The 15,333-nt window shown below is 44.7% G+C and overlaps 1 protein-coding gene across 4 annotated transcripts in view; it reads right to left on the bottom strand.

Moving 5' to 3' along the window:
- Window positions 1–15,333, bottom strand: part of rfx3 (regulatory factor X3) — a 291,788-nt gene that overhangs the window by 22,646 nt on the left and 253,809 nt on the right. For 3 of the 4 annotated variants that reach the window (XM_033017807.1, XM_033017806.1, XM_033017809.1), the window contains one exon: window positions 7,822–8,030. In XM_033017807.1, coding sequence (XP_032873698.1) covers window positions 7,822–8,030 — 209 coding nt within the window. Of the gene's footprint in view, window positions 1–7,479; window positions 8,031–15,333 lie in introns of those variants that run through there. The other variant, XM_033017810.1, reaches the window with a different exon arrangement.

Below are 15,333 nucleotides of genomic sequence, written 5' to 3' on the forward strand. Positions count from 1 at the left end.
ATGTCAATATTAATGAGATATGGAGGGCAAATATCATCTAGGTTTCTGCTGCTGCTCAAAATCTAATGTCCCTCTCTGAGAAATACACATACTTTCCAGGCAAGAGACAGAGACAAGGTTTGTTAATCCTTCTTGGATGAAGGCAATGCCAAGACTCACCACTTAGATGAATAATGCAACTTTGGGAATAAAAGGATCAAATGGCTGCTGAAATGTAGCCACTCTTCCAAATAAGATGGAAAGGAAAGAAAGGATGCCTGTTTGTCCTTGCACCTGAAAAACCTACATTGAGCATCTGAAACTCATCTCCAACAGTTGGAATGACACAATAAAATGTTTTCTCCAATCCATCTTAATATGTTATTTTCATTATATCAGGAACCAATTTTTAAAATCAAAGTGAATACATTTTTCACCTTAAAATTGACCCTTCTCATAGTTGTGCTTTATTATGCAGATATTTAAAAAGAACATTTCAATTAGATTGTCTTTAGTGCCAATATCTAGATGAAACATTTAATTGTTCCAATGCTGGTACATAACATTTAAACATTCCTGACTGATCATAAAATTAAACAAGTAGAATTAATTTTGATATTTTCTCATTCTATCATTAAGTTTTTCCCCCATTATTTAGTATTTCTAAAGAAATGTTACGTAAAGGTTGAACACCAAACCGGAGGTAAACATCAACCAGGAGCAGAGAAAGGTTTTGTTTCCTTTAGAAATTGAGGGATTTTTAGTTTGTGTGCAAGCCCTTTCATTAATGCATGCAGAAGACTGAAGCCTTCTGTATATTTAGCACATGTACAATTGGTCATTGTGATTAAATTGCACAGTGTACTTAAAATTTGTACACAAAGCTCATCTAAGTCCTAAATGCTAAGTGATTTAGAGGGTCTTCTAAGAATGCGATCAGGGTATGAAGCAGCTTTCATGGGTGCTTCAGATAAGACGTGGCTTAACAATTTCATCTATGGACAGTTTTGACTTTTACTACAGAGCCACACTTAATTAGCAAACTGTAGCTAATAGATAAGTGAAGATTTGTGGCTGCACAGGAGAAATAATATTTCAGCTCCTGATCTCCAATGCTATGTAATTTTTGCTGAGTACATGATCTCATCACCTTGTGAGATCAAATCATTTCTGTGCAGATGCAGGCAGCTCCAAATGATTAGCAGATCTGGTCAAAATGCAGTACTATCTTTACTTGGGTTTAATGTTAAATAACACATAATTGGCCAATCAATTGCCAATGAGGCAACGGAGAACCAAGAGATTAATATGGAACGGCAAGATAGAATAGACTGCAGACTGCAAAAAAACATAAGAATTAACATGGAGTTGAACAGCAAGGAAAGTGGCTCTTTGGTCCTCACAGCCATGCTGATCTTCTTACCCATATACCCTAATCACATGCCTACATTAGATTCCTATCTTTCCATATCTTGCCCATTCAGGTCTGCATAAAAGTCTCAAAGGTTTCAGAGATGTCAGTAGAACTGTTAGAGCTTTTATAAGTACATAAAAAGGAAATGATTACAAGGGAAAATGTGATAACCTCAGATAAATGTGACAATTTATACAGGGAAATAAGGAAATTACAGAGGATTTTAAAATTATATTGCGTCAGTCTTCACAGAAGGCACACAAAACCTGTTGGATATTTTAGGGAATCAAGATCCTGACCCAACAGTAGTTGTCAGTTGACTAAACGGAAGCTTGCCGTAGTCCACTCAATCAATGACTCATGCTACAATGCTAACAGATGTCCAATCGAAATGGATTGGCCAGGAGATGTGCCAATACTGTGAGATGTGGGAATTTGTCGACACCATTGATGTAGATGATCCCTACAGCTGCAGTAAGTGTTTGAGGCTAGCGGAACTCGAGCTCCGCATTGATGAGCTGGAGACCCAACTTCATACGCTGCGGAACATCAGGGAGGGGGAGTATTACCTGGATGTTTTGTGCCAGGGGATGGTCACACCGACCAGTTTAACTAATTCAGTAGTTAGTGAGCAAGGAAAGGAAGGTGTGGCCATAAGCGAGGCAGGTAAGGGGAACCAGGAGGAGATGCGGCAGGAGCCACAGCCCTTGTCCCTGACGAGCATGACCGAGGCTCTTACTCAATGTGAGGACGGGATCAGGGGCTGTGGGAGGGATGAGCAACCTGGCTGCAGCACCGTGGATCAGGGGGCCATTCAAGAGGGGGGAGTTAGAAGAAATGCCGTTGTGATAGGTTATAGTATTATTCGGGGGGTAGATAAGGTTCTCTGCGGCCAGCAGAACATGTCCCGAAGGCTGTGTTGCCTACCCGGTGCTAGGGTTAAGGATATCTCTGCGGTGCTGGAGAGAAATTTGCAGAGGGAGGGGGAGGATCCAGTGGTCGTGGTCCATGTGGGGACCAATGACATAGGAAGGACGAGGAAGGAGGATCTGCTGAAGGAGTTTGAGCAGTTAGGGAATAAATTAAAAAGCAGAACCTCGAGGGTACTGATTTCCGGATTGCTACCTGAGCCACGGGCCAAATCGGCGAGGGTACGTAAAATTAAAAAGCTGAATGCGTGGCTCAAAGACTGGTGTGGGAAAAATGGGTTTGGTTTCTTGGGCCACTGGCACCAGTACTGGGACAGGGGGGGATCTGTTCTGTAAGGACGGACTTCACCTGAACGGTGCTGGGACTGGGGTCCTGGCAAATCATATAACTAGGGCAGTAGAGAGGTCTTTAAACTAAGTAGCGGGGGGGAGGTATCAAGGGGGGTAATAACGGCAGGGGTAGAGGAAATAGAGCAGGGTATCAGTGGGGAAGCGGAAAATCAAAATGTGACAGGAGGATCCAGAATGTGTGAAGATAAAGCTCTAGATGTAAAAGGGGCAAAAACGGAAAGGAAGGGTAGTAAAAATCATCTGAAAGTGCTTTATCTAAATGCACGGAGTATTCGAAATAAGATAAATGAATTAACGGTGCAATTAAGTATATATAGTTATGATATCGTGGCCATTACGGAGACATGGCTGCAAGGGGATCAGGACTGGGAGTTAAATATAGAGGGGTACTCGACAATTAGAAAAGATAGACAGGAAAGAAAGGGAGGAGGGGTGGCCCTTTTAATAAGGGAGGGAATAACGGCAATAGAGAGGAAGGATATTGCGTTGAAGGATCAGGATAGTGAAACAGCTTGGGTACAGATAGAGAATAACAAGGGGAAAAAAACACTAGTGGGTGTAATTTATAGACCTCCAAATAGCTGTGACGCTGTTAGTCAGAACATAAATCTGCAAATAGTTGACGCATGTAAAAAGGGAACTGCTGTAATCATGGGGGACTTCAATTTTCATATTAATTGGGCAAACCAAACTGGGCAGGGTAGACTAGAGGAAGAGTTTATAGAATGTATTAGAGACGGGTTCCTAGAACAGTATGTCGCAGAACCGACAAGGGGGGAGGCAATCTTGGATCTGGTCCTGTGTAATGAAGCAGGATTAATTAAAAATGTCATAGTTAGGGACTCGTTGGGAACAAGTGACCACAATATGGTCGAATTCCATATTCAAATAGAAGGGGAGCAGGTTGAAACTCAGGCTAGGGTGCTTAGTCTAAATAAGGGGGATTATGAAGGTATGAGGACTGAGCTGATCAAAGTTGACTGGGATAGCAGACTCAAGAATAAGACGGTACATGAGCAGTGGTGTACGTTTAAGGATCTACTGTATAACCTTCAAGAAAAATTTATTCCTATGAAGAAAAAAAGGGGTAAGGGTAAGAACAGTCAGCCATGGCTCAGTAAAACTATAAAGGATAGTATTCGGCTGAAGGCAAGGGCATATAAGGTAGCCAGAGATAGTGGGAGGGCAGAGGATTGGGAAGCATTTAAAGGTCAGCAAAAAATAACTAAGAGATTAATTAAGACGGGGAAAATAGACTATGAAAGGAATTTAGCGAACAACATAAAAACTAATAGTAAGAGTTTTTATAGCTATATAAAAAGAAAAAGGGTGGCTAAGGTGAACGTTGGTCCATTGGAGGGTGAGACTGGAGAGTTGTTGGTGGGGAACATGGAAATGGCAAAGGCATTAAACGAGTATTTTGTATCAGTCTTCACCATAGAAGACACAAAAAATATTCCAACGCTGGATAAACAGGGGGCGGTAGGAATGGAGGAGCTAAATACTATTAAGATCACCAAGGAGGTGGTATTAGGGAAATTAATGAGACTGAAGGAGGATAAATCCCCTGGGCCTGATGGATTACATCCAAGGGTCTTGAGGGAGATAGCGGTGGGGATTGTGGATGCATTGGTGATAATTTTCCAAAACTCCCTGGAGGCAGGAACGGTCCCAGTGGATTGGAAAATGGCCAATGTAACACCTATATTTAAAAAAGGAAGTAAACAGAAGGCGGGTAACTATAGACCGGTTAGTCTAACATCGGTGGTGGGTAAAATGTTAGAGACAATTATTAAAGAAACACTAACGGGGCACTTGGATAAACATGACCTCATCGGACAGAACCAGCATGGTTTTGTGAAGGGGAAGTCCTGTTTAACGAATCTGCTCGAATTCTTTGAGGAAGTAACAACCCGGGTGGATAAAGGGGAACCGGTGGATGTGGTATACTTGGACTTCCAAAAGGCTTTTGACAAGGTGCCACATAAGAGACTATTGCTAAAAATAAAAAATTATGGGATTGGGGGTAATATATTAGCATGGGTAGAGGATTGGCTAACAAATAGGAAGCAGAGAGTGGGGATAAATGGTTCATACTCGGGATGGCAACCGGTAACTAGCGGGGTTCCGCAAGGGTCGGTGCTGGGACCCCAGTTGTTCACAATTTATATAAATGATTTGGAGGAGGGAACCAAGTGTAATATATCAAAATTTGCGGACGATACAAAAATGGGAGGAAAAGTAGGGGATGAGGAGGATAGGAAGAGTCTGCAAAAGGATATAGATAAGCTAGGTGAGTGGGCAACAACTTGGCAGATGAAATTTAATACTAATAAATGTGAAGTCATTCACTTTGGGAAAAAAAATGATAGGGCAAGTTATTTTCTAAATGAGGAGGAGCTGCGTTGTAATGCAACGCAAAGGGATCTAGGGGTATTAGTACATGAATCACTAAAAGTTAGTATGCAGGTGCAGCAAGCAATCAGGAAGGCCAATGGAGTTTTGGCCTTTATTGCTAGGGGGATTGAGTATAAAAACACGGAGGTCTTGCTGCAGCTGTACACAGTATTAGTGAGACCACATTTGGAATACTGTGTACAGTTCTGGGGTCCATACTTAAGAAAGGATGTACTAGCCCTGGAGGCAGTGCAGCGAAGGTTTACAAGATTAATTCCTGCAATGAGGGGATTGACATATGAGGAAAGGTTAAGTAGGCTGGAACTCTACTCTTTGGAGTTTAGAAGAATGAGAGGCGATCTCATTGAAACATATAAGATCGTGAGGGGCCTTGATCGGGTGGATGCACCGAGGATGTTCCCAATGATCGGGGAAACTAGAACTAGGGGACATAGTCGCAGAATAAGGGGGGGCTCTTTTAAAACTGAGATGAGGAAGAACTTCTTCACCCAGAGGGTGGTTAATTTATGGAATTCACTGCCCCAGGGAGCAGTGGAAGCAGAAACGTTAAATATATTTAAGTCTAAAATAGATGGTTTTTTAGCTGCCAAGGGGATAAGGGGCTACGGGGAGAGGGCAGGGATATGGACCTAGGTATGGTTAGTATAGTAAGACCTGAGTGATCTCCTGGACAAGTGTCGATCGCCTGGATTGGGGTCGGAGAGGAATTTCCCGGATTTTTTCCCCGAATTGGACCTGGGTTTTTATCCGGTTTTTTGCCTCCCCCAGGAGATCACGCGGTTCTTGGGGTGGAGAGGGGTGATAGCGGTATAAAGGGGAGGGTAGTGTCTTGTGTTCTGTGTCTTGTGTCTACTGTTTGTGGGTAAGTGTGTCTGTTTAGTGTTCAGCCATGAGCGAATGGCGGTGCGGGCTCGACGGACCTGGTGGTCTACTCTCGCACCTACTTTCTATGTTTCTATGTTTAAGACTCTACTGTGAATAGGGAAATGAAGGAATTAACAATTAATCAGTAAGTTGTTCTGGAGATGTTGATGTGCTTGAAAGATAAATCTGAAGGATCAAATGATCTACATCCTGAAACTTTGAAGATAGAGATAGTGAGAGCTTTGGTTATCATTGCCGAGGCTTTTATAGATTCTTGTGGATTAGAGGATAGCAAAGGTGACACTTTATTGAAGAAAGAGGGAGAAAAAAACCAGAGAGTTACCAATTGCTAATGGTTATAAATATGAAAAGAATAAAGGATTAAGTGATGATGACATGGATATATGAAAATGTTTGACATCTACGGAACTTCTAATAAGATATAACTAGTAAAATAGATGTGGGGAACCACTGGATGTAGTGCATTTGGATTTCGATAAAGTCTTGCATAGGATGTTGATCAATATGACTCAAGGACATGGAATTGGAAGTAATATACAAATGGCTATTGAACAGAAAGCTAAATCCATGGATTTCTCGGGTTGACTAGCCGTGACCAGGGAAGTACATCCGGAATTGGTGCCTGGTGCCCAGCTATTCACAATCTATATAAAAAAATTTGGACGAGGAAATACAAAGTCATATTTCCAACATTGCTGATGATACTAATGTAGGCGGGATTGTGAGTACTGAGGAGGATGTAAAGAGTCTTCAGGGCAGTGGTTCTTAACCTGGGGGTCGAACCCCCATGGGGGGATCGTTTGGGGCTTTACCGGGAGACATGAAGGGGTCATAAATAACATATCCATTTGTTGAGCCCATTTTTAGGAACCTAACAATGGTACATACCACATACAGTATTTTGTTCGCGAATGCGCTTACGTATGCCAAAAAGGTTAAGAACCACTGCTTTAGGGAAATATGGACCAGCTAGGTAGGCAGGAACATGCCAGATGAAATATAATGTGGAAAACTGAGATCATACCTTTTGATACAGTTAACAGAAAAGCACCATGTTTATTAAATGGTGAGGGATTGGGTGGATTTGATGTTCAAAATGACCTGGCTCTGCATGAACACAAATCACATGCAGACGCATCAAGCAATTAGGAAGAGCAATAGAGGGTGTGCTAGCAGGAATAAGGAGGTTATAATAAACTAAGTATAAAACCTTGGTGAGATCCTTGGTGAGAATTGCAGAGTTTTGATCCCTTTACCTGTGAAATGATGCACGTTTTATAGTGGGAATGCATGAAGATACCCTGAAATGGTGCCAGGAATCGAAGGTGTGTTGTACAAGGACAGACTGAGTAGACTAGATCCAACTCCTCTAAAGTTTAGAAAAATGAGAGTGGATTTCATCAAAACTTTAAAAATCCTGAAAGGTTTGACTGGCTATATTCAGGAAACATGTTTCCCCAACAAAGTTCTTGAACCAGGGGTACAGTTGAGAATAAAGTTTAAGCCGTTTAGCATTGCGATAGAGGAAAAAAAATCTTCACTCAGAGGGGGGCGATTCTTTAGATTTTTCTACCCTGGAGAACTATGGAGACCCATTCGAAACTTACAGTAGATCTGTTACTTTCTGGATATTAGGAAAGTTTAGGGATAATGCAGTCAGTACTGTGATCGTGATGAATGATTGTGCAGGCTTAAACCGCCAGTCCTCCTATTTCTTACGTGCTGAGGGTGTCACAGAGAATACATCTAATATTTTCTTCTTGGGAGTATGCTTGACCTACACGTTCAACCTATCTCTGATAGCAAATTTCTACTTTATTTACTTTCAGACCTGTCGTAATTTACCTGTAAAAGGACCATTTCAGCAGGAATTGACGAGCAGCTTTGGGAAAACTAGCGCTCCCTTCATAGGGCTTCAACACCTGTGTCACCACGTTATCAAGCCAGGCAGCCCACTGCTCAAGGGTACTTTGCTGCTGGAGCGTCATCTTGAAGTCATGTTCCAGTCTTTGTACTGTGTTGTCATCACATTGACACACCCAGGAAGCCTGCTCCTGCCAATACATGAGACATATGTGTTTGTATATGTGGAAACAAGGAATTACAGTTGCTTATTTACAAAAAAGGCCCAAATGCTGGAGTAACTCAGTAGGTCAGGTAGCATCTCTGGAGAACACGGATAGGTGATGTTTCAGGTCGGGACCCTTCTTCAAATTGATTGCAGGAGGGTGAGATGAAAAGAAAGCTTGGAGAGAGGGGCTGGACAAAGCGTGACAGGCAATAGGTGTGGTGGGAAGTGGGGGTGAAGTTGATAGACAGGTGGTTGGAACAAAGAAATCGAATGTGTGAGACAACAGCTACGCAGGGCTTTGTGGTACACCTGGGTAAAAAATAAGCTCAGCAAAACAAAACTGATTGTCAATAGAAGTTAATTTAAATAGTTCTAAAGGCTATTCATGGACTAAGCTAGAAACATAACAGATGAAACATGACGACCATAAAAGGCTGAGATTTGTCTGATTGTCTTAAGGTGATGGTAGGCATCATTTTTCTTGAATCTTCATATTCTTTTAGAGATGGAGCTTCACAGTAGTGTTAGATAAGGAATTCAGACCTTGGGAGGAAAGGCAGTAGATACACAAGTTAAAGATTCACTTTCAAGTATTTACACAGGAACTTGGAGATAATAGTTTGTGTGATAATTGTGATCTTTTCTCTTTTAAAACCATCCCAAGAGATGGTTTTAAAAGTGACGATGCATAACTGCAGCACATTCTTCAGATTTTTGGATACTTCTTCCAGTGCAATGGTAACGTGGGAGGCTGAATATGAGTTTCAGTGGGGGAAGAAGCAAACTGCTTTGTCCTGGTTGATAAATAAAATAATGATTGTTCTTTTAAACTAAGTAAGAAATGTATCAAGTACACCAGATATGGTGACGTGGATTGGTCAGAGCCCATCATAATGGAATTCCTACCCTTTTCTCCACTACCAGTGCCATTGCCCCATGAATTGAAACTCAACTCCCTAAAACCCATTCTGAGCCTTGCATTCAACATTTTGATCTTAATTACCTTTTTGCCAATTTGCATGTGACTCAGGTTGGATTCCTGATGTTATTACCTTTGTAATTCTGCTTTCTATCTTTTTGAGCTGCTAATATTTCAAAAAAACAAAACTTTCTTTACATATCACCTCATTAGTTTCTACACCTATCACACAGAAATTGGATCTTTCCCTTGTTACTCCAAGCTCCTCTGTGGCATGGAGAAAATATGGTTAATACAGGCAGGAAATACAGTTTTCAGGAATCATGCTATAGCTGCTGAGACAAGGGCTGGACCACAGAAAAGTATTGGCATGGGCAAATCTAAAGATTGGTGAAGGGATGAATGATAGATTTCATATTGTCCTTGATTCGTGTCGGCTGCAACTCCGTTTGTAGCACTATCACCTCCGAATCAGGTGGAGAGAGCTCAGGTGCCGTTCCAGAGGACTGTGATGCTTCTGTGCAATATTGAGGGAGGACGGTAAAGTGGAAGATGCTGTCTCTCAGATAAGATGTTAAACCAAGGCTCTCTCTGCTCTTTAAAGTAGAAGTAAAAAAATATCATTACGGTAGGAGAGTTATGCCCAGCATCTAGCCAGTATTTATTTCCAATCACAGTATTAAAATAGCTTATTCAGACATTAGCACAATGCTCTTTGTTATAGCTTGCTGTGGACGAGTTGGCTATGTTACAAGAGTTATCTTACTTCACAAGTAGACAAAAATGCTGGAGAAACTCTGCGGGTGAGGCAGTATCTATGGAGCAAAGGAAATAGGCGACGTTTCGGGTCGAGACCCTTCTTCAGACTGTGTGTGTGTGTGTGTGTGTGTGTGTGTGTGTGTGTGTGTGTGTGTGTGTGTGTGTGCGCGTGTGTGTGTGTGTGCGTGTGTGTGTGTAAGTATGTGTGTGAGTGGTCTCAGTGACTGAGCTGCCGGCCCACAATGTCCATACTAGCCCCATGGAAACCAGTCCCTTCGGCCCACAACACCATGCTAGCACTCCAGAAAGCCACCCACTGGCCAGCAATATTGGAATAATGGAGAGGTGGAATATTGCGTTGGGGCACCAGCCCTCCCATGTGAAGCTGGGACCCAACTGGTCCCACTTAGTCTAGTGCATAATATTCATTTCCAACTGCAACTGGTTACAACTGGTCCAAGGCTGCATATAGCAAGATGAATGCAACATTCATGCACGCAACATTCAGGCATGGTGGGTGGCAAGTAGTATTCACACCACATTAATACTTTGCCATACCCATTTCCAATGGCATGGGGCGGCGACCCAAAGGTCGGAATCCGGGGTTCCCCCCTCCTCCTCCCCTTGCCTCCCTCCTCCTCCTTCCTCCCCACCTGTGACAAAAGCAGTGGACCCGCGAGAATGTTATACAATGTCCTTCAAATTAAACGCCATAAGTACTTAGAAATAAATTGTTAGTTCTTCTTGCCACTGCAACTACGTCTTGGGGGTTCCCTTTCCAACAGTAGAATGGGAGTATTCACTGAGGCTGCAGAAGATCAAGAAGCACCACCACTTTCTTGAACATGTTAGAGCTGGGAAGTAAATGTTGGCTGAAGTTCATGAATAATTTTATTTTACTTTGTATTTAATGTAACTACAACCACGGGCCTCCAGATTCAACAATCCATCCAGAAAACGTGCCAATCACCCACTGCTTTCTCTCTCTGCCACCCTGCCTCTCACAAACAGGTCCTCTCTAGACTATGATAGGAATCAGCGCGACCTCTGCACTCACTCTCCTGGGAACCAATTTCAGTTAACTGATTCATCTGCAAGTTGGAAACAAACAGTGAGTGGAACAAGAGAACAGAAATAATAACAGAACTTTTCTAATTTGCAGTAAGTCGTATAGAGCCAAAGCAGCAGTGGAGGCAATGACATTTCAGTAAGGTTTCTTTTTAACCACCCACCGCTTAAATACTTGGATCTTTGCCCATCCAGACATTTCAGCATCAATTATTCAGGTATATTAAACTTTGAAGACTCTACAACAAACATCCACAGTCAAGTACAAATAGCAGGTTTATTTTCACGGAGCCATCATTTGCTGGTATTTAAAGTTCTATGGGAGAATTTACATAAAGTTAGATTTCTGTAAATCAGGCCTCCCATAATTGGGGAGCCCCTGTATTTAGAAATCCTGATGATACGGCATATGGCTCACCAGGTGACATATACCACACTCCCTTCCAACTCGGTACAACCCTGGTTCCCACACTCTCTTCCTACTCAGTCAGACCATAGTTCCCATGTTCTCTTTCATCTTACTGAGGCCTAGTTCCTCAACTCCTTCCACATGTAAACAGAACAGGACTGATTGTCGTGCCCCCTTCAAATATAGCAGGTTTATTGGAATATTTATTATAATACTGTGCAACATCCCAAAAAGTGAATTAAACGTGTGCAAGGTTTTAATAGTAACTAGACCAAGTGGGACCTGTTGGGTCCCTGTCACACGGGATGGCTGGTCCTCGAACGTGATATTCCACCACTTACCCATAGCCCCCAACTGCGCAAGGCGCGGCTGATGTGTTCCCGTTGTGACGCCAGAGATCCCATTGTGACGCGAGTCATGGCAACCCTCCCAAAGTGCGCCTCGCCATCCCATTTCCTACCCCTATCCTCCTCCATTCCTCCTCATCCCCAGCACTTCCACCCCCTCCTGTTCACCCTCCCTCTTCTTTCCCCTCTCCTCCTCCCTTCCCTACCCCCTTGACATCGTTGTGAGGTGGAACGTTTTTTAAAATGGAGTTTTTTTTCAAAGTAAATGGGATCACATTGTGATGTCATTGTGGGGTGGAACACTGCTGATGGGCAGTTTATGTAAATGAGATCCCATTGTGACGCCATACGCTGCTAACGGCCAGTGCAGATGGAAGAGATTTTTGTCAAAGTGGTTTTGTAAAGTTTAAAATGTGATAACTTGTAAAATTACCATCAATATGAACAAAACGTGATACAGCACACCACATGACAATGGTGAGAAAGGTGGGCCAAAATTGTAGCGCTATCATGTACCGTTTTGGCGTAATTTCAGGATCACACTAATCACTGACACACAGACAGACAACGAAACAAACAAGATGAGAGTTTTAGTAATATACTAGACCAAGTGCAGACCCGTTGGGTCTGTTTCCTCAACGGCGTTTGGGGGGGGGGGGGGGGGCTGCGGCAACACACTCACATTAACCACCCCCCAAACACACAGGTGGGGGGAGGGGGGGTGAGAAGAGGGGAGGGAGGGGAGTGGAGGAGGAGGAGGAAACGGGACAGATTTGGAAGGGAAAGGAGAGCGGGGTAGGGGGTCAGAGAGGGGGATGGGGAGAGAGGAGGGGGGGATGGGGAGGGAGGGGAGGGAGAGAGGGGTGAGGGGGAGAGAGGGGAAAGAGTGGGGAGGGAGAGTGGAGGGGGAAGGGGGGAGAGAATTGGAAGAGTGGGGAGGAAGGAGGAGAGGGGTAGGGGGAGTGATGGAAGAGGGACAGAGGGGTAGGGGGAAGGGGCGGGGGGAGAGAGGGAAGGGTGTGGGGTAGAGAGGGAAGGGGGCTGGGGGAGAGAGGGATGGGAGAGGGAGAGTGGTGAGGAGAGGGAGAGGGGGAGGGGGAGGAGAGAAGGGGGAGAGAAGTGGAAGAGTGGGGAGGGAGGGAGGGGTAGAGGGGTAGCGGGAGTGGTGGAAGAGGGACGGGGGAGTGGTGGAAGAGGGACAGAGGGTTAGGGGAAGGGGTGGGGGAGAGAGAGGGGAAGGGAGGGGAAGAGAGAGGGGTGGAGGAGGGAGAGGGGTGCGGTAAGGGGAGAGAAGTGGAAGAGTGGGGAGGGAGGGGTAGGGGGAGTGGTGGAAGAGGGACAGAGGGGTAGGGGGAAGGGGGCGGGGGGAGAGAGGGAAGGGGGTGGGGTAGAGAGGGAAGGGGGGTGGGGGAGAGAGGGATGGGTGGGAGAGGGAGAGGGGTGAAGAGAGGGAAACATAGAAACATAGAAATTAAGTGCAGGAGTAGGCCATTCGGCCCTTTGAGCCTGCACCACCATTCAATATGATCATGGCTGATCATCCAACTCAGTATCCTGTTCCTGCCTTCTCTCCATGCCCCCTGATCCCTTTAGCCACAAGGGCCACATCTAACAACTCCTTAAATATAGCCAATGAACTGGCCTCAACTACCTACTGTGGCAGAGAATTCCAGAGATTCACCACTCTCTGTGTGAAAAATGTTTTTCTCATCTCGGTCCTAAAGGATTTCCCCCTTATCCTTAAACTGTGACCCCTTGTTCTGGACTTCCCCAACATCTGGAACAATCTTCCTGCATCTAGCCTGTCCAACCCCTTAAGAATTTTGTAAATTTCTATAAGATACCCCCTCAATCTTCTAAAATCTAGCGAGTACAAGCCGAGTCTATCCAGTCTTTCTTCATATGAAAGTCCTGACATCCCAGGAATCAGTCTGGTGAACCTTCTCTGTACTCCCTCTATGGCAAGAATGTCTTTGAGCATTGGGCATTGTGACAGCACACGATGGAACGTTCACCAGGTGCTGGTGCTCCTGCAAAGGCATATGTAAATGAATCCATTCCGATTGGACATATGTGAACATTGGGCATTGTGACATCACACAATGGGACGTTCACCAGGGGCTGGGGCTCCTGCAAAGACATATGTAAATGAATCCATTCCGATTGGACATATGTGAACATTGGGCATTGTGCCATCACACGATGGAACGATCACCAGGGGCTGGGGCTGGGGCTGGGGCTGCTTCTATGGGTGAGAAGCCAGTTTTTTTTTAAATATTGGGGGGGGGGGGGGGGGGGGGGGGGGGGAAGAAGGATTTGATTAAAAATGTGTACATAAACACGACAAAATGTAATCAGGAGCGGATACTTAGAAAGAAAAGTAAAATCTCTACCGAAATGGAAAAGATCTCGGCGATTCTGCGTCTGGTTTCGGCGTAGCAAGGAATCAAAGGAAGATCCCTGCTGGTTGTACTGTATTGTAGCAGTTTGTTTTGTATTATATCCTAGGTAAGGGGAGTATGAGGGCCAGGGCAGTTTACTGTTCTGGATGTCAGATGTGGGAAGTCATGGAGTCTGATAGCCCTCCAGACGTCCACATCTGTGCCAGGTGTATCGAGATGGGGCTCCTAAGGGACCGTATTAGGAACCTGGAGCAGCAGCTCGATGACCTCCGTCTGGTCAGGGAGAGCGAGGAAGTCATTGATAGGAGTTACAGGGAGGTGGTCACTCCAAGACCACAGGAGGCAGGCAAGTGGATCACGGTTGGGAGAGGCAAGGGGCACAGGCAGGGACTAGAGAGTACCCTTGTACACCTTGACAATAAGTACTCCTGTTTGAGCACTGTTGGGGGGGACAGCCTACCTGGGGGTAGCGACAGCGGCCGGGCCTCCGGTACAGAGACCGGTCCTGTTGCTCAGAAGGGTAAGGAAAAGAAGAGGAGAGCAATACTAATAGGGGACTCTATAGTTAGGGGGTCAGACAGGCGATTCTGTGCATGCAGTCGGGAGACCCGGATGGTAGTTTGCCTCCCTGGTGCCAGGGTCTGTGATGTGTCTCAACGTGTCCAAGATATCCTGAAAGGGGAGGGAGAGGAGCCCGAGGTCGTGGTACATATAGGTACCAATGACATAGGTAAAAAAAGAGAAGAGGTCCTGAAAGGAGAATTTAGGCAGTTAGGAGGGGAGTTAAAGAGTAGGACAGCAAAGGTAACAATCTCGGGATTACTGCCTGTGCCACGCGACAGTGAGAGTAGGAATGGAGCAAGGTGGAGGATAAATGCGTGGCTGAAGGACTGGTGCAGAGGGCAGGGATTCAAATTTCTGGATCATTGGGACCTCTTTTGTGGAAGGTGCGACCTGTACAAAAAGGATGGGTTACACTTGAACCTGAGGGGGACCGATATCCTGGCGGGGAGATCTGCAAAGGCTACTGGGGAGACTTTAAACTAGAATGGTTGGGGGGAGGGACTCAAATAGAGAAAGCTATTAGACAGTGTGTGAGGCAGGAGGCAGAGAAGGAAAGCATTCAGACCCAACATGTAGGGGGGAAAGAAGAAAACAATAATAAACAGAGAATAAGAGGTGGTGGGGTTCTTAAATGGGTGAGCAGAGAAATAGAGGGGTGTAAAATGCGGGCGGAAGCAATAGGTAGCAAGGTGAAAAGTAAAAGTGGCAGGCAGACAAATCCAGGGCAAAAATCAAAAAGGGCCACTTTTCAACATAATTGTATAAGGGGTAAGAGCGTTGTAAAAACAAGCCTGAAGGCTTTGTGTCTCAATGCAAGG

This window comes from Amblyraja radiata, chromosome 3, assembly GCF_010909765.2.
Source record: "Amblyraja radiata isolate CabotCenter1 chromosome 3, sAmbRad1.1.pri, whole genome shotgun sequence".
Classification (NCBI taxonomy): Eukaryota; Metazoa; Chordata; class Chondrichthyes; order Rajiformes; family Rajidae; genus Amblyraja; species Amblyraja radiata.